This window comes from Acipenser ruthenus, chromosome 20, assembly GCF_902713425.1.
Source record: "Acipenser ruthenus chromosome 20, fAciRut3.2 maternal haplotype, whole genome shotgun sequence".
Lineage (NCBI taxonomy): Eukaryota > Metazoa > Chordata > Actinopteri > Acipenseriformes > Acipenseridae > Acipenser > Acipenser ruthenus.
The window spans coordinates 24,304,463-24,332,370 of NC_081208.1; the positions used below are offsets into that span (position 1 = coordinate 24,304,463).

The 27,908-nt window shown below is 38.8% G+C and overlaps 4 protein-coding genes and 4 non-coding genes across 16 annotated transcripts in view; all 8 read left to right on the forward strand.

The window, feature by feature from the left end:
- The window catches only part of nfat5b (nuclear factor of activated T cells 5b), a 47,858-nt gene extending 44,371 nt beyond the window's left edge, over positions 1 to 3,487 (forward strand). For all 8 annotated transcript variants that reach the window (XM_034042827.3, XM_034042828.3, XM_058993715.1 and 5 more), the window contains one exon: positions 206 to 3,487. The gene's annotated coding sequence lies outside the window, so the exon portion shown is untranslated. The remainder of the gene's footprint in view (positions 1 to 205) is intronic.
- A 1,280-nt stretch (positions 3,488 to 4,767) lies between these two features.
- Positions 4,768 to 14,376, forward strand: kars1 (lysyl-tRNA synthetase 1). Of its 2 annotated transcripts, XM_034042327.3 has the most exons (15): positions 4,781 to 4,911; positions 6,148 to 6,322; positions 7,061 to 7,205; positions 7,587 to 7,752; positions 7,972 to 8,065; positions 8,168 to 8,354; positions 8,491 to 8,616; positions 10,672 to 10,791; positions 11,012 to 11,174; positions 11,669 to 11,842; positions 12,358 to 12,443; positions 12,683 to 12,768; positions 13,233 to 13,359; positions 13,566 to 13,709; positions 14,119 to 14,376. In XM_034042327.3, the coding sequence occupies exons 1-15, from the start codon at positions 4,809 to 4,811 to the stop codon at positions 14,191 to 14,193; spliced, it is 1,971 nt and encodes a 656-aa protein (XP_033898218.3). In that variant the 5' UTR covers positions 4,781 to 4,808; the 3' UTR covers positions 14,194 to 14,376. The 2 variants fall into 2 exon arrangements, with proteins under 2 accessions (XP_058849699.1, XP_033898218.3); XM_058993716.1 differs by lacking the exon at positions 6,148 to 6,322 and having other exon boundaries at positions 4,768 to 4,911.
- A 2,151-nt stretch (positions 14,377 to 16,527) lies between these two features.
- Positions 16,528 to 21,028, forward strand: gcshb (glycine cleavage system protein H (aminomethyl carrier), b). Its single transcript, XM_034042349.3, has 5 exons — positions 16,528 to 16,807; positions 18,666 to 18,745; positions 19,548 to 19,611; positions 20,207 to 20,338; positions 20,767 to 21,028. The coding sequence occupies exons 1-5, from the start codon at positions 16,657 to 16,659 to the stop codon at positions 20,862 to 20,864; spliced, it is 525 nt and encodes a 174-aa protein (XP_033898240.1). The 5' UTR covers positions 16,528 to 16,656; the 3' UTR covers positions 20,865 to 21,028.
- A 2,408-nt stretch (positions 21,029 to 23,436) lies between these two features.
- Positions 23,437 to 27,610, forward strand: LOC117425299 (large ribosomal subunit protein eL13). The gene is made up of 6 exons (XM_034042120.3): positions 23,437 to 23,544; positions 24,759 to 24,877; positions 25,372 to 25,513; positions 26,072 to 26,245; positions 26,510 to 26,566; positions 27,409 to 27,610. Exons 2-6 carry the CDS (start codon positions 24,774 to 24,776, stop codon positions 27,565 to 27,567), a joined length of 636 nt encoding a protein of 211 aa, XP_033898011.1. The 5' UTR covers positions 23,437 to 23,544; positions 24,759 to 24,773; the 3' UTR covers positions 27,568 to 27,610.
- Positions 24,541 to 24,623, forward strand: LOC117425991 (small nucleolar RNA MBII-202). The gene has a single exon (XR_004548068.1). It is a non-coding gene; the product is annotated as a small nucleolar RNA MBII-202 (small nucleolar RNA).
- Positions 25,090 to 25,168, forward strand: LOC117425992 (small nucleolar RNA MBII-202). Its single transcript, XR_004548069.1, has one exon. It is a non-coding gene; the product is annotated as a small nucleolar RNA MBII-202 (small nucleolar RNA).
- On the forward strand, positions 25,694 to 25,773 carry LOC117425993 (small nucleolar RNA MBII-202). The gene has a single exon (XR_004548070.1). It is a non-coding gene; the product is annotated as a small nucleolar RNA MBII-202 (small nucleolar RNA).
- On the forward strand, positions 27,145 to 27,225 carry LOC117425990 (small nucleolar RNA MBII-202). The gene has a single exon (XR_004548067.1). It is a non-coding gene; the product is annotated as a small nucleolar RNA MBII-202 (small nucleolar RNA).
- Positions 27,611 to 27,908: the final 298 nt, after the last annotated feature.

Consider the following 27,908-nt stretch of genomic DNA (forward strand, 5'->3'; position numbering starts at 1 on the left):
ATCAATACATGGTTTTAAAAAAAAGGTTTGCAGTTGACTCTACTGTAAGTTAGCTACAAACATGATTCTGTAATCCTTCAATGGCAGCAGGGTTTTACTGACTACATGCAGTACCTTATTAAAAAGTAGATCTATAACCCAAGTGCTAAGGCAGCACCTGTTTTCTTAGACCATCCTCCTTAACACCATCTCTGCTTGCCTCTAGGACCCATGAGAAGCACAGCTTGGAGACGATGGAAAGATTATTTGTTTTTACTCAGCACTGTAAAGAAGCTGAAAGTGGGATGTGCTTACCAAGAGGGTCCCCATGAAGGAAACTTGGCATCAGGATCTCAGAAGTGCATTGTTCTTGCATCCATTTTTTAGATATGATTTTATGTCTCACTATCTATGGATAGAGCTGTTTTTCGGGGGGGTTTTAGGCAAACTTGTGACAGTGTACAAAAAATATAATATCTAAATGGTTACCCACAGTTGTCAAGATTATTCCAGCGTAGCTTTGCTATTCAGCTGTTGCTATAGAGAAAGCCTATCATGTAGCTGATCTCAAGTTTGTTAAACTTCTGAAATATCTCAACACAGAAATATGTGTACATAGTGCAAAGTATACAAAAGTTCTGATTTTGTAAAGTACTTCCGCTTTTGGGAGTGAATCTGTTATTCATAAGCTCTGCAGAATTATGCAGATTTTCATCAATTCTGATCGCTACATTATTTTTGTGTTTCAGCTTTTCCTAACTACAAATGAATAAATGTGCAGTAAAACTGTTTGTATAGCATTGCTTTTTCTTTGTTTGTTTTTTTAAAGAAGATACTTTAAGTAAAACAGAAAACACTTTGTAAAATACTTTTGACATAATATCTTCAGCACTTTATAATGCTTTACTTTGTGACCCTGTATCTGTCTATTAACCTTTCCATAAATTTGTTAGTCAGCTATTTATGGTAATATTTTTAGAAAGTATTCTGAAGTCTTTTAATTGTAATATGGAAATCCCTCTCCTTGTTTACTGTATATATTTATCATATTTTCTTACACTTTCACGTTGTTTGAGCCATGCCAGATTCTTTTTTTCTATATATATATATATATATATATATATATATATATATATATATATATATATATATATATATATATATATATATATATATATATATAATGTGTGTGTGTACATCTCTGACTATCACCTTTAACTTTTTGTTTCTATTTTAATCACATGTTTGGTAGATTGTGTAACCTGTTTTTCAGTTCCTTGCAGATTTATGCCAGGGATTGAGTGTATTAAAGGTCATTGTAAGGAAAACCAGCCTGTGGCTTTTGTGAACACATTCTGACAGCAGTCATTTTATGCCTTCTTTTCTCCTGGTGCTATGTGGTTGTATTTTTGCAGAGTGGCTCTACTCCCTCTCTGACAGGGCAGTGCTGTAACAAGCATGCTGAGCAGCTCTGTTGCTCTTCTCACAAAGCGCCAATCTGTGTGTTTTCAGCAGTTAAGACTTTTTTACCCCACAGCCTTTTAAATTCCATCCCACCACACAGCCAGTTTTGTGGCTGATGTGAATGTTTGCTTCTAAATTGTGGTCATCTGAGCGTTGGCTTTTTATGACCAAAAAAAGACGTATCACTTTTAGGGCTGGGCAACAAACTACACAGGTAGGTGGGTATTGAAAGTAACATCAGCCCCTACAACTTTTTTTTAAAAGGTCATTGACTTGTAATTTTTACTTGTCAGACTTTACAAAAGCTCCATAACCAAATTCTTCGAATAACTGTCTAGCATGCATCCCTTTGCACCAGGCCAAGTTGGATCTAGTGATGGCTGCAGATGAGTGTCCTTTGAGCACCAGAGCTGGTTCTGAGTTTCTCTATATGAAAAAAGCATAGTTCAGTGGGTAAATTGTGTAACTTAAATACATTTGAAACATACGAGTAACATTATTGTGAAGTTTTGTTTAAGGTTGTTGTTGTTGAGGGCCATACAGTCTGAGCGCAACTGTACTCCTCGGTGTTATACACTCGAAGATCTATTTAAAAAGGGACCTAGATGGCAAAGCTGCAGTGTGCACTGCAATGAAGAGCTGTCTGTGAATTGCTTTCTTCTCTCCAATTTACCTGTTGCTTTTGTTTGCAATGTCATTTAATATTTATCTTTTGTTTGCGATGTCATTTAATATTTGTCTTTCTTATATATATAAATATATGTCAATATTTTAATAATTAGCTTAATTTTTAGCGGATCTTTCTAAACAGCATATCGTGTGTGTTTGTATAAAACCGCGCATCACCATTCTCCGTCTTATCTTGTTTGGGCAAATCGGGTTTTATTTGCAAGAATGTATTGGAAGGTTTTTTTCTATTTATTTGTATTGCCTGTGGGTCCCCATGGAGACAACCAGGCATTATTTGAAATGAGATACAGTTTGTTGCATAGAGAGGGAACTGGACTTCACAGTTAGTTTGTATGTTAAGCCCAAATTAGAAAAAAAAATAAAATAGAAAAACATCTCTTGAATATGAACTTTTAATTGTTTTACCGCACATTAAATGTTGACAAAACTTCCTAAAACTGAACTTAGATTTTGCTGCTATATTTCAGGGGCCAACAGAAATTGACAAAAAAAAAATTGGGCACAATAGCTGATGAAAAAAATAGACCTCAATTTTGTTTGTTTGTTTTTTTCTTTCCCAAAGAAGTTTTAAATATATATTTTTTTATATACCAACACATTTAAAAAAAATAAAAGATTTGACCAAATACATGTGTATAATTTCAGTTGTTTGTGTGCTTTTTGGTGGTTTTTTGTAGGTTATGTAGGTCAGACCCAAGAAAGTAAAATTGATTCCTTACTATAGTTTAACTTCAGTGCAGCTTGGTTAAATCTATCCCCAATCTGTGTTACAATTAATAGATAGCTTTATGTTGTTTTTGTTGTGTTGTGATGTACCTAGAAGGGCTACTTATTTTATTTTTATTATTATTAATTTAGGGGCTTACCGATCTTTTTGTTTGTTTATTTATATAAATTGTATTAATTGTATTTGTTTCTGCATGATAAAAAAGAGTTGTACATTGTGCTCTTTTCATCTTTTCAGAAGTAATTGAAAAAAAAATTATATATATATATATATATATATATATATATATATATATATATATATATATATATATATATATATATATATATATAATATTTTTCACTCAATGTGCATCTTCACTGAGTTTCCCTTTTTATCTGTCCTGTTTGATGTGAAGTGAGTGCTGGGTTTTGTAATCTGTATGGTTTCAGTAGTTGACATCTAGCACTGACTTAGGTGGTTATGGGGAGTGCGGTTTGCGTACATGTTTTTAGCTACCATGTGAACAACCTAAATATGAAATGAAAAAATGTATTTTGCTTTTGTTGGGGTGTTTGTATACTCTTGCAATTTATATTTCTGTAAACTTGCTGCTATCTATAGCAATAAAATAGTTTTAAAGTTTTACTTTTGCTCAAGTTTTCATACTTTTGTCTGTCTGACTTTTTGTTCGTTAACTCTGTTAACTGTGTACCACGTTTATTCTTATTGGAAAAAGTCAAGACCTTTTTTAAAACAATTCCAAGGTTACACCAAAGCTGCTTCTGTTCATTTGGCCAGCCTCATTGCTTACTATACATCTGCACACAAGTGTTTGGAAGACATGAGCTAATCAGGGATGCTGCCTATTTTGTAAAATTAAGCATGCAAAAAAATATATATATCTTTTAAATAACATTTGCCATATGTTACTATTTTACCATTTGCTTTTTTAGGTGCATAATTCCAACACTGCCCACAATACTCTACATACTATTATAGCATTAATGTCTGTTTATACATAAAAATAACTTCTTGCACGAAAGTAGACTGTCCAACACTGAAACTGAACACTCAGACATTGTTAAAGCATTTGCTTTAAAAAAAAAAAAAATGTAGAATTAGAATTTGCAGAGTGTATTGTATTGCCTGCACATACTCAAACAGGCCATAGATTAAATGCACACTATTACAGACTTGGATTAATATTAAAGATGAACTGCTGAGCAATGAAAACTGGCAGGTGGACAGATAGAGGTACCAATGGATGTGCACAGTCTAGCTACCCCCATGGACTGGGGGTTTCCTTTATCAGTTAACATTGGAAGCATTAGCAGTTTGACAGGATTTCCTCAAGGAATGTAATCTTGGTGAGAAATGTTCTCCCCACTGCAAAATCCCACGTGCATTTTATAAAAATGTGCAATGTCAATATTTTAAAATGGATTACTTGTTTGTCCAGTTTGAATTAGAAAAAAATGTAAAGATGAATATATAATAATTCACTGTATAGTTGTTATGAATAGTTGGTTGTTGAATTTGGGGTAAGTGCAAAAACTGTCAGCAAATTTAAGATTAGGAAATATTTCTGCATATGTGTTAACAATAACACCCAATTTCTTTACATTTCTCCTTATACCCAGAGAAGAGACTTTTGATGTTTCCAAAGCTAGTGCTTTTCAATCATAGTTAATGTAATTAAGAATATCACATCTTCAAGTCTTTTATCACAATTACCTTGCAGACACAGCAAATACAAATCACATCTCGGTGTGATTCGGAAGCCATTTTGCACACTGTTCCAAATAGGCATAGTGCCCATTGAGTTCGCATTGTATTGTGACTGCCTCCCTCTAGTGGTTAAAGTGGGGCGTCAAGTAATAACAGGTCAGTTCAGTCTGATCTCATCGCGAGAAGTCGTTTCGTTTGTTGGTGGCGTTTCACAGAGGGACTAGCCCCGCCTTGTTTAATGTCACTTTCGAATCGTCCCGGAAACCGGCCTTTTCACCTTACCCCGTACATAAGATGGCGGACGCTGCTGTGGTTGACGGAGAAAACAAACTCAGCAAAAAGTAAGCGTGACTATTCTCTCTTTTCTATTGTACATCATACATGTTTCCATTACCATTCCGAACGCAGCTATTCCAGTCTCTCTAACATTTGAATAAATTGCATGTTACGGATAGAGCCTGGCACGAAGTTGCCGAAATGTTACATCAGGCGCGCGCTGTGAATGCTGGGATATGCAGTTCTTCATCCTTACAGTTTCCATCCCATGTGTATGTCCTTGATCGGTCGGTGATAGCAGTTGTAGCTCTTTTTGTTAGAGTATGTACGTGGATAAAATAAGCCCTAAAATGGAGCAAAACTACAGTACTCTATCAACGCTACTACAGTAGCTCTGTGGTTTGAAATGGGAAAGAAAGACCACAGATCACAGAAGGTTTAGTGGAAGTATGCTTTCGGTTCTCCACGGAGCTAGGGACTAGAATGATTGGCTCGCGTTGGTATTGAATTTGAACACAGCTATTCTGTTGAAACTTCCTAAAATATTTGATATGTGAATTAGGCTTCCGTTTCCACACAATAGTTTTGTCAGTAAACGCCGTTCCACCCTGACGGTGGATGCATGAACACTGAATGGTGATAATGAGTATTATTATATATTGGCCCCGTTCCTGTGCCTAATTTTAGAGCACACAGCTGCCAGATGGGCAACGCAACAGAATGAGCATAGAACCATTGTGAAGCGAGAAATAGCAGTCCTTTAGAAATATCCACATACAGTAAGTGTGTGATAACTGTTTCTCCACAGTGGTCAGGGATGTGCATCCCTGTGGGGGTTCTCTTCTACAGCTGATGTTATCCTTAGTGTTGCAATGAAAATCTCCTGGTCTGGCTTGGGGCTTTCTTTTCATGTTCACAGGCTTGGCATGTAGCCTGTGCAATGAGCTGAAATGTTATATTTTGTATAGAATAGGAAAGGTGACTTCAGGCACAGAGCCAGATAGTTTGTTTGCAGGTGCAGTTTAACCACACTGAATGTTTTTATGACACACAATTTCTTTTGTAAAGTGTTTTTTTATTTTATTTTTTAGAATAGTCAGGTCTGTTCTATTAGATTTGATTATGGGCTCAATGAGCAAGGTGCTCAACAAGAAAGTGTCTGAGCACAGTGGAAGAGAAGAGTACGTCTCATTTAATTCCTCAAGTTCTAGTACCATGCCTCATAACACCGTTTTCATGAGGGTCAGTCTCCCACCACCCTGCAGGGGTGTTGTGCTGACTGTGTGTCTCTATCTCTCCAGGTCCAAGCTGTAAAGGGAGTAGCACTCTTGTGTTCACCATGCTCTCTGTGGTTAGAGCTGCCAGGCAGCAGTTTATCCAAACGTTTGGGGTCGGGGGTCAAAGGGCGAAGTATGTGCTCCCTGGCCTGGCCGCCTTCCCTTTGCTCCAGGGGAATCGCTGGCGAGGTGACAAAAGGTTGGTGTCCTTTTCCTTTATTTCTGAGAAAACAACCAACCTTTTCTCATCCTCGACAGTCTGCCAACATACAAGTCTTTCCCCTTAAAACAGCAAGCCACTTTATGTAAAATAACCCACAGAATCCCTATTGTAAACACTTGATGTTTTACAGGCTTAATCTGCTTACCGTGAATAAGGAATTTTATACCATCCCTGTTTATGTGTACAGATATTTTTAAAGTGGTTTAACCACCAAGAAATTCCGGTAATTAACCTATACTGGCGTTTTGAGGGTGCATTTTGGAGTGACAGCACAAGCTTCTCTGAACAAAGGCCCCACCGCTTCTTAACTGACCCAGATTGAGATTTGTGGCATGTATTTCAAGTGTCTTAAATTTCTGAAAAAAATTCTAGGATAGTGTGTACGTCAAAAGATGAGCTGTGTGTATCACATGCTCCTGACATGGTGAGAATGTGTCTATAGATGGTGTCTTTACCATGACCTAGACATTCTAAATACATTCTAATCATTTTAAAGGTTGTTAAAATGCCTTATTGAAGTATGTCATTGACCTAAGGGGTCGAGTAACAGCAAATACAATGTTGTCCCTATCTAGTTTTAAACAGTCAGATTGCTTAATTCATTTAAGAATGGGCACTTCAAAATGTGGTCTACGGGGCTACAGTTCAATTCTCTCTCTCTCTCTCTCTCTCTCTCTCTCTCTCTCTCTCTCTCTCTCTCTCTCTCTCCTGCAGTGAGCTGAAGCGGCAGATGAAGGCTGAAAAGAAGGCTGCAGAGAAGGAGGCTCGAGTCAAAGAACTCACTGAGCAAAAGAAGAAAACAGGAGAGACGGGAGATCAGAATCTGTACGGAGCTGAGGATGAGACGCTGGACCCCAATGTGAGTGGAGGGGTTTTGTCTGTCTGGATAGGTGGGCAATCCAGAGCTTTGAGGTTGGGGGAACAGCAGAGCGATCCATTTTGACAGGTGGAGGCACCAAATGATGGGCAACATGATTTTAATACTACCACTACAAAGGGCCCTCTGGTCTTGAGTTATAGTATAAAATGAAGTTTTTAATTTGCGAGTTTAGCAGCTAAAATTTGGTGTAGCTGTCTTGCCTTGCACAGCATTGGCTTATATGCTGTCTCTGCATGTAGAAGTAGAGGCAAGGCAAGCTTTGGATCAGCTCAGTGTTCTTGGGAATGATTTCCAGAATAGGGTTCAGGCAGTGGAAATGCATAAGATATAAGATGGGTGTCTGTCATTGTCTTTCTGCAGCAATACTTCAAGATTCGCACCCAGGCAATCCAGGACCTCAAGGGCACCTCAGAGGATCCCTATCCTCACAAGTTCCATGTGGACTTGTCTCTGAGCGAGTTCATTGAAAAATACAACCACCTGCAGCCGGGAGACCATCTGACAGACGTCATTCTAAATGTGGCTGGTAAGGTAGAATGAGCCACTTTAAGTCTATGCTTTGGCCAGAGTGAGCCTGCCAGTGAGAGAAAGATGAAGCACTGATAATGTGTTACAGTTTGAAAAGGAAGAGGAGAGTGCAGGCCTGACTCTTTCATCAGCTATAAATCACATGTATTCATCGTTCTGTGTGAAGTAGCTGCGTGGTGCTCTCAGCAGGACTCTGACTTTGTCCTCTGATCTCCAGGCCGTGTCCACGCTAAGCGTGCCTCAGGAGCGAAGCTGCTGTTCTATGACCTGCGAGGTGAAGGGGTCAAGCTGCAGGTCATGGCCAACTCCAGGTACGACTGAAAACAGAATTACAGATGCTGGTACGCACCATCTGGCAGGATACACATTCTACCTGTGGAGTGGAGCTACATGTGACTGTTCTTATATTGCAGGAACTACAAGTCGGAGGAGGAGTTTGTTCGCATCAACTCGAAGCTGAGGCGGGGTGACATCATCGGGGTGCACGGTAACCCAGGGAAAACAAAGAAGGGCGAGCTGAGCATCATCCCCAAGGAGATGACCCTGCTGTCACCCTGTCTGCACATGCTGCCTCACCTGCACTTCGGACTCAAGGACAAGGTGAGAGAGAATGATGTGCTGTTTGAAACGTACCTTCCTCCCGTTTCATCCAGTGATCGGGCAACCTGAACTACCTGTTTCCCCATCCAAACCCGCTCCTCTAACCTGTCTGTCCCCCTGTCCTCTCCACTCACAGGAAACTCGGTTCCGGCAGCGCTACCTGGACCTGATCCTTAATGATCATGTGAGGCAGAAATTCATCACTCGGGCCAAGATCATCTCCTACCTGCGCAGCTTCCTGGACCAGCAAGGCTTCCTGGAGGTGAGACCGGTTCCAACAGGGGGTGCTATTTTTCAAGTTTTATCGTACTAAGTTGATACATGGAAAACCAGTGGGAAGTACAGGGTTTAATTGAGGCTTATAGGATGTTTTTATTACTGATTGATTCAAATCTCTTCATGCCAATACCTTACTGACTTTGTGTTTATTCCTGAACTTTAAGAAATGTAACTGAATCTACACAGTAGTAAACATAAACATGGAACCTCACAATACCTATTTCCATTATGTGGATTCCACTGTGGTTACTTCATTGCAAGTAAGTAATGCTCTTTCCGATTAAAAAGTTACAGAACCCCCTGCAGTGTTTAAAAGTGTTTTCCATACCTCAGCAATTAATTTTGGCATATTCCTCATAGTTTTTAATATTTTTTAATTTACTTATCATAGGTAAATAAACTAGGGAGCGACTACTTTTCAACTTTGTCAGCTAGGAGGAGTAAGCTTTTTTTCTTCTAAACATCGCAGTGATGTTACGTATTGTGGGAACAGAAAACCAGCATTGTTGCAGGAGGGAGTGTGATTTTGGATACATTGAGATCCTTGACATTTCATTTCTTCTCTTGGCAAATGATCCCAAGTAAATGCTGAGAAATGTGTTCTTCAGTTGATTTATGACGCATGTGATTTTAAAAATATAACACTGAAATATGGATAAGAAGGAACAGAGAAAAGGTCATTGAATGCATTTCTTGTAAACTTAACACTTTAGGGACAGGTAGAAAAAGCTTCTTTGTGGTAGTGGTAGAAAAATTTTCAGGGAATTTTTCTGAGTTTATTTTACGTATATTAAAATAGGGATACAATCGGTAATTGAAACATGTGTAAAAATTGGGGGCAGGGGAAATGTAAGAAAAAAAACACTTGTGGAATATGATGTGTAGCAGTTCTGGTTTCTGATTAATAATGTCCCTGGCATGTATGATGAAGCAGAATCTGCAAGTTGAAGCCACATTTTCCCAAGTTAGCTGGTACTTTGTGAAAGTTTGGGCAATCGCTGTGCTGACGGAAATAGTATCTACAAAAGGTATGAACATGACATCAGCACAAAACAAGCCAGATTTATTCGCCTTGAAATCATAAAAATAAAGAAAACTGACAGAACTGGGTGGTGAAAGCCATCGGGAGACGTGTCAAAAATCACACTGGACATTCCCATCAATGTGTTCCGGAAGTTTACCAACTAAACCATCACCTCTGTCAAAGATTTAAGATTACGATTGCTGGCGTTAGGCAGTGTTTTACTACAGATAGTAGTAAATTAACATTAACACAGTCATTCTGTGCTCTCTTTTTATTAAAGCATGTGTAAAAGCAGGATAAATGGATTGCTTGTCTCTCAGTTCACTTTCTTGTTTTAGTTTAATGTGTCTTATTTTTCAGTATGTTCTTGTACCTCAAAGCAGCAGTATTTGCAACGCCTCATCTGACCCACTTCTGCTATTTTTGCTTTTTGTATACTTGAAACATTTGTTTTTTGAATATTCATCAACTGATTTACATTTTCTCTCCATTCCTCATCCACTAAAAATATTATATTTTCATGTATTTCAGTTTAGTTTTTGATCAAGCTAGTAGTTACTACGACCAGCAATTGCCACAATAATCAGACTTTGATTGGCCAACATAATCAGGTGATAATGTGTTTGTGAAGTGACAGAACCACGTTTGAACGTTATTTGATCCTCTCTGACATCTAAACGTCTTCTGTATCCTAGGATATACAGTGTAGAGTTGCTTATTACAATGTGAGTCAAAATAAAACAGCATTTTAATCAAAATATTGTGTATTTCCTAGAAAATAGTACCGGGAAAAAATTGAATAATAGACAAAAATCGGGTAGAAATCAGTAAAAAAACGACGTCCAGTTAAAAAAAAAAAAATCCTGTAATTTTTTGCTAAAATTCGGAATAAACCGGAAACGTGGAACTCTACTTATGATTGAGTTGTGTAAGCTGTGGATGAGACAGGCTGATGTAAGACAGGTAAAGATGTGTACCCTGCAGTAAGAGTTCCCATGCTTTTGTTCCTGACAGATTGAGACCCCCATGATGAACCTGATCCCTGGGGGCGCTGTGGCCCGACCTTTTGTCACCTATCACAATGACCTGGACATGAACCTGTACATGAGGATCGCACCAGAGCTGTACCACAAGGTAGGGCCATATGTCACAGGCTGTGGAGCCAGGAGCAAGCAAAACGAAACATTTCACCTGTCACTCTCCGAGACAACCGAGACACAACTTTAAGACCTAGAAAACTATTGCTAGGGCTATTCCATTCAGCTTCTGGTAATGAAGTCTTGGGGTGGCTACTACTGGAGTGTGTTTTTAGACCGTTGCCCTCTAACCCCTGCCCTGCTCTGCCTGTACTCAGATGCTGGTGGTTGGAGGGATTGACCGGGTGTATGAGGTCGGGCGGCAGTTCAGAAACGAGGGCATCGACCTTACCCACAATCCCGAGTTCACAACCTGCGAGTTCTACATGGCGTACGCTGATTACCACGACCTCATGGAGATCACAGAGAAGCTGCTGTCAGGTCAGTGCCAACTGAATGGGATGCTATCCTCTCTACTTTCCTCTGCAGGGATGGTGAAGCAGTGTTTGTTGCGTTGTCCCTGTTGGGATTGTGAATGATTTTGTATAGATGAGAAGTATCATAATACTATAGTTATGTATTGTGATAACGCAGCTGCTTGTTATTTTAAAAATGTTTTATATTTTAATTCTGGGGCTTGGTAATTAGGTGCAGGAAAATAGTGTCCGTGACGCCAATGTCTACAGCGAATTGTGTGATGGAGTTGTGATGTGGATTAATTTCCATTGTGGTCTAAATTCAATTAAGTGTTTTTGACCTTGGGCCTACAAGAGGTGAAAGCCACACAGTTATCTCAGTTAATATGTACTGCAATACAATATATTCAGTTACTAATGATTGTGTTGTCTTATGTAAACAGTCTGGCAGGCCCATCACATTCTTCCTGAGGTATCAGTGTATCCGAACAGCGCGTAAGGCTTTTCTCTCTCCTGCAGGCATGGTGAAGCACATCACTGGTGGGTACAAGGTTCAGTATCACCCTGAGGGACCGGAGGGGCCAGCCTTTGAGATCGACTTCACCCCTCCCTTCAGACGGGTCAGCATGGTGTACGACCTGGAGAAAGAGCTGGGGGTCAAATTCCCCCCGCCCGACACTTACAACTCCAACGGTGAGGCACACACACTTCACTACACATTACTACTGTACCATACTATTCACTGTCACGCATTACTGTGAACTAAACCCGGGTTTAGTAAAGCCTTTGGCCTGAAATGTCAGAAATGGCTGTGTCTCAGAAATCTTGTATGTTGATCCCTTACTGGCCTCTATGTACTAAGGCTGAGATTTAAACAATTCTATGTTTTACTGTAAGATTAATAGTCCTAACTTAGGCTTGGCTCACATTAAAACTGGAATTGCTCAAACCGCTTGGCAATGATCTCTGTACTACTCTGGTAAGATAATGTGAATTGTATTTTTATGAGCGTCACCGTTTGTATAAGCTGGTTGCTGGCTCCTACGGCTACACCTCGCTGCACATACAAGTAGGCAGTTTAGACTTATCACCAACACATGGCGCACAGTTTCATTGGTAATCAGGGTTTGTTAAAAATGGTGACTATAGAACATGCTTTTCATATAGGGTTTATTTAATGTGTGACTGACCTCTCCTTCACCCCACAGAGACCCGTAAGTTCTTTGATGAACTCTGTGCTCAGAAAGGAGTGGAGTGTCCACCTCCCAGAACCACAGCCCGTCTGCTCGACAAGGTACAGGCCCAGAGTCACACGCCAACACACAACCTGTTACACTGGATAACACCCGGCTTCACACTCTTCATGTCTGTATTGTAACATTACTTGCATAGCTGCACATTCGTTATAGTGCTACATACCTGAATATATGATATTTTTTATACATAGTTTTACCTGCATTTTATTGTTACGTGTCTGTGTTTGCCAGACCACAGGTTTATTTAAACAGTCCTGTTTTTTGTTCTTTTTTCCAGCTGGTTGGCGATTTCCTGGAGGTGACCTGCATCAACCCCACCTTCATCTGCGATCACCCCCAAATCATGAGCCCTCTGGCTAAATGGTGAGCAGCACCCCATGCCTCCTTGAAATTTCATTACACAGGCCTCGCCTCTGTACTGTGAGGAGAGAGCAGGGGAAAGTATGGGCAGGGATGCTTCTTGATATTTGTTTGATCCATGTCTGTTATACACATGATTTGAAAGGTTTGAAAAATTTGAAAATGTATCTGGGTGAAGATCTTTATACATGGACAGTAAGGCATACCAATGTTTGTAAGAATTGGATTGTTAAAGGTAGATTGGAGCTTTTTTGTAGTTTCATATTGTTTTCAAGTTTTCATGTCTTGGTTATGTTTAAAAAAAAAAAAAAAAAAACACAAGTCCCCCTTCTGCACAGCTGATAAGTAAAGCTTTGTGAATGAACTGATTTTTATGTCAAGGTCAAAGTAAGTTATTGCCTTCGTTAGATTGTCACTTCTTACCAGAAAACTACAAGCAAACAAATTGTGTTGCTCTCTTCCCAAAGGCACAGATCCCAGAAGGGTCTGACAGAACGATTCGAGCTCTTTGTAATGAAGAAGGAAATCTGCAACGCCTACACTGAGCTGAATGACCCCATCAAGCAGAGGGAGCTCTTTGAGCAGCAGGCCAAGGTGGGTGCTGACCCCTGCTGGAGGGGAGGAGTTACTGTCCACAAAATTATTATTTTTAAACTTACATGGTATTTATCTTTTGATTCAAGCAGAAAAAAGGCGAAACTTGTGTATGTCTGTACTAAAGAAGTAAAGAAACTTTACTGGTTCAAGTATGTTGGCTATGTTTCCTCTTGCTAGCGCTCAGTCCTGTGTTTGTGTTCCAGGCGAAGGCAGAGGGCGATGTTGAGGCCATGTTCATTGACGAGACATTCTGCACTGCCCTTGAGTATGGGCTCCCCCCCACCGCAGGCTGGGGCATGGGCATCGACCGGCTCACCATGTTCCTCACCGACTCCAACAACATCAAGGTAGGAACACTGTGTAACCCCACTCTGTGACTCCCAACGACATCAAACTGGGGGGGGAATGACCACTGTTTTTGGTACACATTCTCTCCTGTAGTATTTCCTTTTCCTGTGTGTTAGTTCCTGTTGCAGCCATTTTAAAGTTGTGCTTTGTCTCTTAATTCTATATCTCTTTGTGAGGATGACAATCCTTCTGACTAGTTCTGGTATCCTTATTTTGGGGTTTTATGAATTTTGTCCCAATGTAGGGATGTAAAAAGTACGTCAAAAAACAATAGCCTTTTAATTTCATAATAAAATGAGAAATTAATTTGCTACACCCTAACACCTTTATATAATTTGATATAACCACAAGACTTTTGAAAGGATTCTGCTTCCCTCTAATGGCCTGGTTATTGGATGTGTTTCACAGGAGGTGCTGCTCTTCCCAGCCATGAAACCTGATGACAACAAGGCAGCACCCCCTGCTGACGGAACATCAGTATAGCAGGGCTACCTGACTTCCTGGAGAGGAATCACTGCAGGGATTGGCTGTAGGCCTGGGGCTGGTCTATTTCATTGTGCTTCGAACAAATCATGTGGTGTTCAGGGGTGGTGATAATTTAAGGGAAGGACTGCTTTTTTATATTGTTTTTGAAACCGTGAATGAATAAAAGATGCAATAATCAGGTGTTCTGTGGTTCGTTGTTTTTTGTTTCATATGGTGTTCTTATATATAAAGGAAGGCCTTTGATTAACTCTGTGCTCAGAAAGGAACGGAGTGTCCATCACTTATATATATAATAATCATTTATGGAAACACTGCTGACAAAAAAGCTGAGCCATACCTGCTTTAAGCCTCTATTCTACACATGTTGTCTTTCATTTGTAAAGCATTGCTGTAGTTTACTTTTTTTTTTTTTTTAATATAATAGAGAAATCTATATATGATTCAAAGTGGATCAAATACAGGACGCACTGAACAGGCACAGTAGCAGAAGACTAAATAAACAAGCTGCTGTGTGTTTTTATTTCCACCAGGGGGTGCAGTTGCCTTAAACTAAGATGGGATGATCTTTCAGCATTGATGGAAAGCTGTTTTTTTTATTTATTTATGGGCACCGGTTGAGAATTGCTGGTCCACAGTAATAGAGGACATGTTTACTAACCTTTGCAGGTTCCTCTATGTTGCTATCCATTTAGGACTCAATGTGTTGTAGCCAAGGATTTAAAATCAGTTTTCTACTATTAGCTCCTTGTTTCCAGCACGTTTTTCTTCCATTTAAAAATCTCTGAAAGTACTAAACTATAGGGCAGCTATCTCCTCCATTTTGGTACGCAGGAATTGGAGTCCCCCAGTGAGTGGCACTGTGTGTGTTAAGTAGAGTTCTAACAACAAACTAAGCATAGGCAACTTCAATATGGATGCTCTATTGCAGGGCTTCTCAAACTCAGTCCTGGGGGACCCCCTGTGGCTGCTGGTTTTCATTCCAACTGAGCTCTTAATTACTTAACTAGACCTTTAATTGAACTGATCATTTGCTTAATTAGACCTTTTTACTTGTTTTCAGCTCTTGAACAGTTGCATGTTTCAAGTTAGCAATAACATGTGATAAGTAACTTGACCTGCAACTGTTTAAGAGCTGAAAACAAGTAAAAATGTCTAATTATGCAAATTATCAGTTCAATTAAGGATTCCCTTGGCTGACGGAGAGCCCTAGCATGTTAACATCCACCAAACACAGTATTATTTGTAAAAAGATTAACTAAACCAAACAAGGAGAGAACATTAAGAACAAGTTTGTTAAAAAAAAAATACAGTATATTGTGTTCTATTTTGTTAAAAGATTAGCTCACTCCCTGCAGCAATGTACAAAACAGTATTAAAAGGATGGCCTGCACTAATTCACATTTAGAAAGCAGTATCAAAGCATTATTTATTTGTTATATTATCCTGCACCTATAATATATATGAATGGCCTTGGTCAAGCTAAAGGGTAGGAGTCTAGTATTCAAATTTAGTTTTTTATTGCTTATCTTACCTTTTTAAAATTCAATATTGTTTATAGATAAACTGCTTATACAAATATATATATATATATATATATATATATATATATATATATATATATATATATATATATATAAAGTTTAGAGGTTTTTGTGTGTGTGTGTCATTTCCTCTGTCCTACAAATTCAGTTAGTTTATGTTCATTCTCTTAGATTAAAAAGTGCTTTTAAAAAAGTGAAAATGAACTTAACCCTGTGTCAAGCAGTTCGGAAAAGGTTTCATGAACTGTAAATGATTTAATTGATCAAAATGTGATGTGAAAACAGTCCTTAAAATTAAGTTCTTAACTATCATGTAAATCTACTTTTTATTGCAACAGACTTGATTGTTGTTAACATTCACAAAGGAATTGTAAAATGTTGTAAACATGTGCTTTCATTTCAAATATGGTACTACATTAGGTTAAGAAAGTTATTCGTTTCCATGCCTCGCTTCCAGGAAACCTGTTACACTTCAATTTTCGAATTTCACATCAGCAGTTTCTTTTTGGACAAAGCATGTAACCGGCTGAAAAGCACCTCGGTCGTTATAGGGGAAAAAGCTTTTGAAAGGGTGGGGTCAATTTTACTCCAAAGAATTACAAAGGAAACAACGCTACCTGAAACCATGGCTTGCAACATTGAGAACCACACAAACGATTCACTTGACAACAAATTTACTTTGGCAGTAGTATTGTGTGCGGGATGCCATTTTGTAGCACAATAACACATGACATGTTCGTTTGGCCCAATATCTGCACGGCACGTCTAGGTTGTTGGACAGCACCCCATTTTTGCGGATGTTGGACCATATTTGAGCACCCTGTCTTGCGTTATTGCTTTCGTTCGCGGTGCGGCTCCTCTGCTGCGCGCGGCTCCACCACCACACCACATACGTCATTCAGACAGAGCCGCGGCGAAGATGGCGATGCGAACAGTGCTTGTATGTGTGTCTGCAAACTTTCTTAAAACACTCTCCCTGCTGCCCCGAGCTGCGCAGAGACCCGCTTATTGGCTGTCATGGAAGCCCTGTGTTCCACGGACCTTCTCCACCGCCTCCAGACTATCCTCAGGTACGAATTTCCAGCATGTTTGCAAACTGACGGTGCAATTTCTCCTGAGTGACTGTAACATTGCAAAAAAAACACTATGACCTTAATGCAAGAGCAGTCTTCTTGCTACAAAACTGGGTAGCCAAATGACTTTTTTGTTTGTTTGTTTTTAAATGTTATCCATTGCTGTTCATTTTAAAGTCAGTGGTATTTTTATAGTTTAAAAAAACGAACAAGAAAAACTTGTGCCGCGAGTTCCCCAAGACTCAGGAAGTGTGTCTCTACATCTGAGAAGTGTTTTGATACAAAGAGTCTCACTGCAGATGTTCGTATGATTTGATTGTACGGTACTAATCTCTTCATGTTACACATATTTGTGAGTTTGCATTTCATAGTCGTGACTGAGATTACTTTACTAATCCGCTTTCTGGCACTATACGTTCCTCAAGTTTTTGTCCACAAACTGTATTTTGCGCAAAATGTTGCGTGAGCAGAAAGAAGGACTTCCAATTGACACTACAGTACTTGTGGTGATAGTGCTATTTTAAATACGATATGGTTACCTTAAGGATCGTGATAACAATGTGTAATAAACATCGCAAAGTCCTATACTGATGCGTACTAAAAAGGTTTAAAGTGTGGAGTAGTGGTTAGGGCTCTGGGCTCTTGACCGGATGGATGGTTGTGGGTTCAATCCCAGGTGGGGGACACTGCTGCTGTACCCTTGAGCAAGGTACTTTACCTACATTGCTCCAGTAAAAACCCAACTGTATAAATGGGTAATTGTATGTAAAAATAATGTGATAACTTGTAACAATTGTAAGTTGCCCCGAATAAGGGCGTCTGCTAAGAAATAAATAATAATATGTTGCAATTTGCAATTAGTGATATTTTGCACAGCTTTAAGTTTAGTATTTCTCCATGCATATCTACTGTAATATATACATACCGATATAGGTTGTTGTAGAAATACATATATCTTTGTTTCATAGTTAGTAGAGGTCTTGTGTAAAAAGTTGTAAACATCTGACCTTTAAAAAGTAGGGGAAGCACTTTATCTAGAAGAAAACATAGGTGCTGAACTGGGTGTCTTTCTCAAACTTAGCTGGTCTCTTAAATGTAACTTTTTAATCAGTTTTGAAACAAGGTCCCTTGCGCAACGGCTTCAGGCCCTGGTTCAGAGTACAGGAGTGTGTCCTTTGGACTGGCAGTGACATTGTGAGAGTGTGCTTGTGCGAGTGAGCAAGATTTTAAGGGAGTGGAACTCCCTCTCCTCTCAGCCTATCTAAAGACGACAGTATATCCACGCAGACCACACCTCCCTATCCTCACATTCTTCAGGGAGCAGATGCTTTCTACTCCTCTCACTAGCAAATCCCACTACTGTACAGTATACTGTTGCTGTTAACTCTTTCTGGCATTGGACAACCCCCAACTGTGGGGCAGATTGTAGCCTCTATCTTGAATGTAGTAACATTCAGGTTCTACACTTTCAGTACCAAAATTCAGCGCTGTAACAGTTCAGTGGTGTGCGTGTTTACATGTCTGTTGCTTGGGAGGTACTATTTCTCAACTTGCTGAACCTCACCTATTAATTAGTCTGTTTTAAGAGCGAAAGTCCTTTGCAGAGCCTCTTTTGCATTCGTACCCTGCAGATGTATACTCTTCTCAGCCTGCTGTTGCATTGTTCTCCATAACTATGGACTCTCAGGTAAAGCTATTTTATAGAACTAAGTATGTGTTGCAAGCAATTCTAGGTGGAGACCGTTCTTGGCAGTGGGGTCTATTTTACTGTTCTAGTGCATCTTAATACTGATGATAGGTAATTCATAGACCCCAATGTGTGCGATACTAATGCCTTTTTTTTTTTTTTTTGCAGCTCTTAAATTCACAGACAAGCACGAATGGGTGCGAGTGGAGGGAGGGACCGGTATAGTTGGCATCAGCAATTTTGCACAGGTTTGCAGTCCTTTCCAGTAAGACTTGCTCGATCATAGTTCAGCTCTGTGCTCTCTTCCTTCTTGACCTTTGCTCACATCAGATATTTATTACCCTCCCTAATTTCTCAGATAATCCTGGCTATGAACTTAGCCCTTTGACCAATCCTGAGGAACGCAAACTCAGTCATTATTTGTGTTTTATGGCATGCATTTTTTTTTTTTTTGTAATTAAACAGTTGTTTATCAAATCATCTATATTGCTCTTGGGAAATAAATGACCTCCCCACAATACTTTCTGAATAAGGAGTGGAATTGAGGGACAAGCTCACATGCTGACAAGCTGTTTTTTGTGTCTATCTGTAGCTGTATCTGAACTAGATTATCCTGTTTAAGTGCATTACAGCACTTAAAATTGCACAAGGGTTATTTAAAGTTAAAGTCCCACATACAGAATACTGTGCATTTATGTATTTACAAAGTATGCATTAAAAATAATGAACCTGATTTAGTGTTTTTAGTCTGTACTGTGCAAAGCTACCTCAAAGCTCCAGGTGATGTTATATCTGACAGAACCCCACCGTTAGTCACTTACGCCTCTTTAAATGCATTCTTTGCAAACTTGTCGACAGAAAAAAAAGTAGTGTTTTTTTTTTTGGTTTTTGTTTTTTTTAATTTATAACCACGCACCCAGCATTTTTATACAAGTAGTCTTTTTTAATAAAGGCAAACTATTATTTTTTGTTTTGTTTTTTGAAACAGGAAGCATTAGGGGATGTGGTAAAGGCTAACTACTCTATTTCTTTTTATTTTTCTGGACACAGGAAGCATTAGGGGATGTGGTATACTGTGGTCTTCCAGAGGTTGGCACAAAACTAAAGAAAATGGGTGAGTTTTGTCTCTCCTTAATAATAAATGCAAAACTTTTGATAGATGCATTTGACACTGAACCTCCCAGTGTTTGGAACAAGAATGCTGTCTTGCTCTGCAATGTCTCTCAAGTGGCAATGAAATTAAAGAATCTTATGCAACAAAATAGATGGTAGCTAGCTGGTTTCACAAATTACGATTAGCACTAATCTGGGACTACCTAATGGAATAGTGCTAACCGTGGGTCTGTGAACCAGTCCTACAAACTGTATATCATTATGCTCTATAACAAATGTTGCAACTTTGCAGATATCATATAATTTCTTACAGTTCTGATGAGTTCTGTTAAAATGAGTCTAAATTATATCATATTGGCCCTAAATACATATTTTTTGTAAAGTATAATTTGAGGGCATAGAAAAGTATAGATCACTCGTTCTCAAGGGCAAACAGTCCTTGAGATTTTTATTTTGTTATATATTTTTTGAATGCATTGTAGCCACTTGGCAGTCTTCAGTCACGCCAATATTGCTCACAAGAAAGCAGTCTTGTACCACAGAAGACCAAAAGGGCCAGTTGTAAATGTTACCTCGCTGTGACCTCTGTGTTCCAGACGAGTTTGGCGCTTTGGAAAGTGTGAAAGCTGCCAGTGAACTATACTCCCCGCTGACCGGAGAGGTGACTGAAATAAACACAGCGCTGGCAGACAACCCTGGACTCGTCAACAAATCCTGCTACAAAGACGGTGAGTTCAGCACTGTACCACTGACCGCGTCTGGAGAATTTCACAATACCTGGGTGTGTTTTGCATGGCCAAATTAAAATGTAGTAACTATCAAATTCTATAATGAAAAAAGTGGAGTACAGATTGCTATGCTCTGCAAAGACTACTGTGTGGTCGGTCTCTTTCAATTTGGAGATTTGATCCCCACAATCACCCTTGAGGAGTTTTTTTTTTTTTTTCTGAAGCATTTTTTTTCTGGGATAGTAAGTAAGAATGGCAAGTAATGATCTAAGCAGAACCCACATTTATGGAACATATAATAGGATCAATATGCAAGAAAGTAAACATTAGGAAAATTCTTTTAATGAAAACTATTATGAACATTCTTCCCTTCTCCCCTATATAATGTATTAAAAATGATATAAAATACCTCCTTGTCTTTCTTCTAGGTTGGCTTATAAAGATGACGCTTGATAACCCCAGTGAGTTGGAGGAGCTGCTGGAGGAAGATGCTTATGAAAAGTATATAAAATCCATTGAGGACTGAGAGGACAGTTCAAGAGGCAGTAATCCAGTTTCTCTCATTAATGGCAACTAGAACTCTTCCACACTAAACCTCCCCCCCCCCCACCCTGAACAACTACAGCTGCACACCAGTTGTAGAGTCAATGGAAAACTGCAAATAAAACACAAAGTTTTCTAAATAGACAACCTTGGATCCTGTAGAGTCTGGCTTGTTTTTCCTTTAACCTTTAATTCCAGGGCTGTGCCTGGGGAATTTGCCCAATCTCTAGGGCTGGTGTTCAGATCCCAGAGCTGGGAAAGTGATGACACATGTGGCTTGACTGCTTTTCTACCTTTCCCAGGATGTGTCCCAATTTTTTGTGTGACGCCAGCCAATTCAGGCTATAAACCTTACTATAGCTTTAATGTGTGTGTACAACAAGTGTTTTTGGATTCCCTCTTGTACCCTTCAAATAAGAACTACATACATTTTATTAATTTGTTATAGCAAGTACTTTTTTTTTGTTCCAACCACAATGTGGTTTCCTTGTATATCACAGTTTAGGTAAGACTGCCATCTACCAGTGTATATAAATACTTCCCAAAAGCAGAGGAATTGATTTATTCCCTTTTCATTTTTATTAGAATATTCCATACAGTTACAAACAGATTTTTTTTGGGTAAGTCCACGTCACACAATTTTGTCACAGTATCAGGACTCAATATTAGAGATGAGATGGTCCTTTAAAAGATTATTGAGATTCATTAACTATTGAGGCTTTGTGTTGAAGGTGTGCACCAGTCCTATGCAGACTATAGCCATAGGTTGCCAGTTCCTTAAGTTTAAGGAGTTTTGCATTCACAAAAAGGAATATAGCTGATTAAAACTCTTCCCCTTTCATTTAAATAAGATCATTAGTACCACAATCAAGTTCAGTTTGATTCCTTAAGTTAACTTTGTGCTCTCTGCTTCATCAGTACCCTGAATTTCTTGTAGGGATTCATGTACCAGTCAGATGATGATAATTCTCCAGGATCTCTGTAATAATAAATAAATGTACCAAAATAAAAACTATTCCTATAAAAAGACAGTTCCAAATAAAATTTGCAATTTTAACATTTTCATTTAACATTAAAGTGTGCAAAATATGCGAAGAAGAGTTATGGAAAATAGATTTTCTGCTACACGAACAAAACTCAAAAGGTATATATTGCTAGTGCATTGGTATGTGTATATATATTTTTTTTAATTTGTATTCATTTGGAAATGAAACTACAAAACAGATCACACAAGTGTACCATTCGCTAACCATTGTCCCTGGCCAGTGAGCCCTGCTGGATTCTCTCTACCTGTGGAAGTAGTGCAGGTAGATGTTGGTGAGCAGGGTGTGCAGTGCCTTGCGCTCGTCTGCCAGGTTTTCAGTCACCTCCAGGAAGTGATCTTTTAGCCCTTTTTCACTTACTAACCCTTTCCTTCTCTTTCGGTCTCCCCTCACTGAACTGAGCTAATTACATTTCACATGTCTCTGACATAGAACATCTTAATTTCTTTTTGTTCCTATTATTAGATCTACATGCCTGTATTATGTAGACTGGTGTGTTATATACATACAGTATATTGTTTAAACTACACACTTAAAATTACATTTAAAATACATTGCATATATAACAGTTACTGAACTTTATATATATATATATATATATATATATATATATATATATATATATATATATATATATATACACACATATATATACACACATATATATATATATATATATATATATATATATATATATGTGTGTGTGTGTGTATATATATATGAAAAAGAAAAGTAATTGATAAACTGAAAGTTGGCTATTTTATTTATTAGCTACAATGTTTCAGTTTCAGGTTCTTCTTCAGATAGTATGGTAGAAATAGGCAGGCAGACTGATGTTGTTGTTTAAGTTCAAAAGTTTATCAATGACTTTTCTTCTTCATGCAGTATTTATAGTGACTGATGAGTACCCTGTTGGATCCGGATTCCCCTGAAATATAGTCTTGCCTCTCAGTAGCATAACAACATTAATGTGTGTTATATTATTGTGAAAATAAAAAATTGAAAAAAAAAAAAAAAAAGATCAACCACATTGTTTTGCTTTGATATTTTTGTATAAGACTTAATTTTCACAAGCAACTTAAGAACAGGCAAAAATGCTGTTAATAACGAAATCACCTGCCACCTGTTATCAGCCCTTGATAAAGAAAAGGGCAAATTTACAACAGGAAGAGGCAGCTTTTATGTATTACAGAATGGCCTACATGTGAGATGACATGACCATTTCAAATATATATGTGAGGGGCCTATATACAAAAAAAAATGTTATACTATATTTAAGGAACATACTTTTAAATGTGATGTTATTCCAATTTTAGACTGATTAAATAAATAACAGAAAAAACACTCCTTAAAGACTATATGATCTGGTTTTTGCACCTGAGGCAGTATGTTGGAAAACAATTCAAAACACAACAATGAAACGCCCCAAAATATTAGACATCTTTGATAAGGGCAAAACCAAAGCGCTTTTAACCTACAGTGATGCCATATTGTTCTATCACCACATCGCTTCCGATTCGTCACAATGTGATAGGCTTCCCATTGGCTGGAGGTGCACATATCCCAACTTTCACCGGGTTTCGACTTCCTTTTTCGTTTCGGCCATTTTCTCCCTGGACGGTATGTGAGAATAGGCTTGTTAAACTGAGAATTAAATCTAAGTGAATCCTTCATTTTGTTGCAAGCGTATCGCTTCAAACTGGTGGACTAAATACTATAACGTGTTAACATTTGAAATATGTGAATATTGTGGTAGTTATGACTTTAAATGCTTCATAAAACCGTCTGGAGGGGGGCTGTACCACATCGGTATTTATGCAAGTTTAACATTACATGCGTTTTGTCAGATTGGAGTACGTGTGGCATTATTAACGTGTACACTATAAAGCCATGTTTTGCGGTAAATGGTGTATGCTTGTATAGTTGAACTATGTTGTCTTGAACTGCAGGCATGTTTTCCTTAGACTCCACGGACGATAGGGTTACATGAGACCTAAGGCTGGCCACCATTTATCGCTGTACGTGTTGTCATCCATACGGTCCTGTTTTAAAACATAGTGCCTGAATTAGTATTGTACATAGACGTGGCCGCTTGTGTCTTATTTGTGTCGGTATTATGTATTTTAAAGTACCGTCTCTACCTGTCAGCTAAACTATAAGCAATTCCGATTAAATCCTCACGTTGACCGTTTTTTTAATGCTGTATTTTTAGTTCGTGTTTTAGTTGAAATATCGAAGTTGATGGGATTAGTGTTGACTAGGCAAGGGTAAATTTGCCACTTAGTTACACGTTAACTGGATTCACTGTGGCTATCCAGTTTGCGAAGCTTTTGACTGCTTTGCAGTAGCTAACACCGAGGACATCTTGTACAGGCCTCAACATTTGGATGTAAACAATTACATTAAAAGTGTGTTCATTTTAACTAAATAAGTATGCAGGTTTACACTAAGCGAGATAGTAGAGAACAAAGTATTCTACTAATTTGATGTAACATAGTAGTGTTAAAACTATCAAATTGTGGGCAGGAATACATGCCCACATAAAAACATAACCATAGTATTAAATACAAAAATCTGCATTTTTCTCCCTCCTAGAGCATTTGGGTCTCAGTCAGGTGACGAAAATTCTCCGGAATCTCTGTAATTGCATTGATGATTCCCCTGAACCCTTTTTATTCTGATGACTGACCAGAAACGTGCTTTACAGAGTTATGAAGGAGGGGTGATAGTGTGCTAGACGAAGAGCTACGTTTTTGAAGTCGGATGGGAATATGTGTTATGATGAAACAATGTGTAATATGATTTAATATAAAACTATTTTCTTTTTCCATCAGGGAAAATAAATAACCATGGCCCCCAGTCGAAATGGCATGCTTTTGAACCCACATTTCCATAAAGACTGGCAGAGAAGAGTCCGCACCTGGTTTAACCAGCCAGCCAGAAAGATCCGCAGGTAGAAACCTGCCCTTCTATAATTTACAACACTTAACTGCAGAGTACCACAATCAAGTTCAGTTTGATTTAAGTTAACTTTGTGCTCTCTGCTTCATCAGTACCCTCAATGTGTTGGTTAACCAGATTTTTATATGTTGATTGGTTCCAGAAATGGGTACTTTTGAACCATAGACTTTATACATGAATCTTGTAAGGATTCTTGTCCCAGTCAATGATAATTCTCTGGAATCTCTGTAATTGCATTGATGATTCCCCTGAACCCTTTTATTCTGATGACTGTAGACTTCATGTCTGTTTGCTTTATAAACTAACAAGGTGAACAACCTGTTTTAATGTATCTAACGCTAATCTAAAGTGTCATGCGTTACTGAAATACTTTAAGGTTACATTTATAGAAAGCTGATGGGATAGCTACGCCCAGGACTATTCTGGCATGCCTAAAGTATGAGTTTCTTAAATGCATTATTTCTCACAATCATATTTTCTTTACAGACGAAAGGCGCGCCAGGCTAAAGCCCGCCGAATTGCCCCCCGTCCCATTGCAGGCCCCCTCAGACCATCAGTGAGGTGTCCCACGGTGAGGTACCACACCAGAGTGCGTTCCGGACGTGGTTTCACCCTTGAGGAGCTGAAGGTATGTTGGGTTTCAGGCCTTTTATCAGTCGCATTTCTCTTAATACACACTTTGTCAATAGTCCAAATATTAAAGGAAATTTCTAGTGTGGCTAACAGTTGATAAATATTTGTAGTAAGGTATCCTTTATACTTTTCACACACTGTCAGTAGGTTTTGGGCACCACCCATCGGTCAGATGATGGCACTTTCTCCGGAATCGCTGTACATCGTTGATGCTTTCAGTTTAACCCTTTTCTAGCAAATGTCTGTGTGGTGATACAGTTTTTCATAAGTTTGGAAAGAGAAAATAAACCATTTGTGGCTTGGCATTCAATTTTATTTAAACTTAAAATTACTTCAATGGTGTGATCAGTGGAAACTGAAGTTTCATGCTTTCATGGTCTGACACCCTTGGTGAATGCAGCGCCCCTCCCTTGCTACCAATAGATGTCTGTTTTATTGGTTGTCTTTTCTCGGATGTAGACTTGAACTAGTTTTGCTCAGCCGTTTCATGAAGTTGCTTTTATAAGTCTCCAATGCTTATATGTTTGACATGAAGTGCTATGTGTTTTTCCAGGCTGCTGGTATCCATAAGAAAGTGGCCCGCACCATTGGTATCGCAGTGGATGCTCGCCGCCGCAACAGATCCACAGAGTCCCTGCAGACCAACGTGCAGCGGCTGAAGGAGTACCGCTCCAAACTCATCCTCTTCCCTAGGAAGGCTTCCGCGCCCAAGAAGGGAGACAGCTCTGTGAGTATCTACCGGGGGGGAGGGAAGAAAGAGATGTCCATCGTCTCGACAGATTAAGGGTTCTTGCTAATAGTAGTAGTAAATGTGGCAGAATGTGGTGCTAGGTCAGACAAAATATGTGAAGTTGGGTGAGGTCATGACAGCTCTTGGGGGAAATTTGTCCTGCGTTTTTAAAGTAACCTGTAAAATAGTGACATTTATTTTAAGAGTAAGTATTTTTTGTAGCATTCACTACAATTTTAACTGTTCTGTTTATTTACACAGGCTGAAGAGGTCAAGATGGCCACACAACTTGCTGGGCCAGTCATGCCAATTAAGAATGTAAGTAAATGTTTCAGATCTTTACTAAGTAGGCCATTTCCCTTTGCTAGGAGTAAGACTAGCTTTTTATGTAAATATGCCTCATCCCTGCTGACTGGCTTAAACATTTTGTGCAAGGTACAATACAGGTGTTTTTGTCTCCTATTTAAATATCAGCTCAACAGGAAATACTGTCATCTCTTAAGTAATGCCTGCAGGAATGACACATTTTGACACTTACTGATCTCTAATTTTAAAGATAAACCTGAAAGCACTGCATTGAAATAAGTGAAAGTGTTAACTCTCATAAGTTATCAAATTACTTGGTTCAGCCAGCCAGAAGGATCTACAGGTAGAAACCTGTCCTTGTAAAAGGTGCAACACTTAGCTGCAGAGTACCACAATCAAGTAAAATTTGAGTCCTTAAGTTAACTTTGTGCTCTCTGCTTCATCAGTACCCTGAATTTGTTGGCTTGCCAGATATTTTACGTTGATTGGTTCCAGAAATGGGTACCTTGTTGGTACCATAGACTTTATACATGCAAAAGCTACATGTTTTAAATTCTCATTCTCTTGTAAGGATTCTTGTCTCAGTCAGATGATGATAATTCTCCGGAATCTCTGTAATTGCATTGATGATTCCCCTGAACCCTTTTATTCTGATGACTGTAGAACTCATGCCTGTTTGCTTTACAAAAACTGCAACGAGGTTAACAGCCTGTTTTTAACGTATCTAATGTCTTAGTCTAAAGTGTCACTTTGTCACTTGGATTATCCTTTTAAAGATTAACCTGAAAGCACTGCATTGTGTACAGTGTTTCTTTTTCTCCAAGTTATATCAATGTGTTTTATTCTGTATGCAGATATACAAGAAGGAGAAGGCCCGAGTGATCTCGGAGGAAGAGAAAAACTTCAAGGCCTTCGCCAGCCTGCGTATGGCCCGCTCCAACGCCCGTCTCTTTGGCATCCGCGCCAAGAGAGCAAAGGAAGCTGCCGACCAGGACGTGGAGAAGAAGAAATAAACTTTAGTTTCTATGGAACTTTCAATAAAAGTCTGTGAGAAAAGCCCTGTGTGACTTGACTTCCTTTCTATACCACTGAGATGGTAGGGATGTTTTAATTTCAGCTGATACGGATGCTTTTAAACAGTGAAAGCTACTCCTATTGGTCCAACAAAGATTTTATCGAGTCATGCATTAAAGACTTAATTACTTAAACATAATTATGATGTATGTTATAAGAAACCAAGTCAAGCAGTCTAAAGATTTGGTTACTGGCTTCATCAGTCCTAAATTATCGTGAGAGTTTTAGACAAGACCAAATGCGTTGTGATGAGTTGTTATGTATTTCACTAAAGTATAGA

What these genes read in the sequence shown, in the direction of transcription:
- LOC117425299 (XM_034042120.3), top strand. Translation starts at nt 24,774, where the DNA reads ATGGCCCCCAGTCGAAATGGCATGCTTTTGAACCCACATTTCCATAAA. An exon ending in CCAGCCAGAAAGATCCGCAG is followed by an intron (nt 24,878 to 25,371) that starts GTAGAAACCTGC and finishes TTTTCTTTACAG; the next exon opens with ACGAAAGGCGCGCCAGGCTA. An exon ending in TCACCCTTGAGGAGCTGAAG is followed by an intron (nt 25,514 to 26,071) that starts GTATGTTGGGTT and finishes GTGTTTTTCCAG; the next exon opens with GCTGCTGGTATCCATAAGAA.
- gcshb (XM_034042349.3), top strand. Translation starts at nt 16,657, where the DNA reads ATGGCGATGCGAACAGTGCTTGTATGTGTGTCTGCAAACTTTCTTAAA. An exon ending in CGCCTCCAGACTATCCTCAG is followed by an intron (nt 16,808 to 18,665) that starts GTACGAATTTCC and finishes TTTTTTTTGCAG; the next exon opens with CTCTTAAATTCACAGACAAG. An exon ending in CAAATCCTGCTACAAAGACG is followed by an intron (nt 20,339 to 20,766) that starts GTGAGTTCAGCA and finishes TCTTTCTTCTAG; the next exon opens with GTTGGCTTATAAAGATGACG.
- kars1 (XM_034042327.3), top strand. Translation starts at nt 4,809, where the DNA reads ATGTCACTTTCGAATCGTCCCGGAAACCGGCCTTTTCACCTTACCCCG. An exon ending in CAGGTCATGGCCAACTCCAG is followed by an intron (nt 8,066 to 8,167) that starts GTACGACTGAAA and finishes CTTATATTGCAG; the next exon opens with GAACTACAAGTCGGAGGAGG. An exon ending in ACTTCGGACTCAAGGACAAG is followed by an intron (nt 8,355 to 8,490) that starts GTGAGAGAGAAT and finishes CTCCACTCACAG; the next exon opens with GAAACTCGGTTCCGGCAGCG.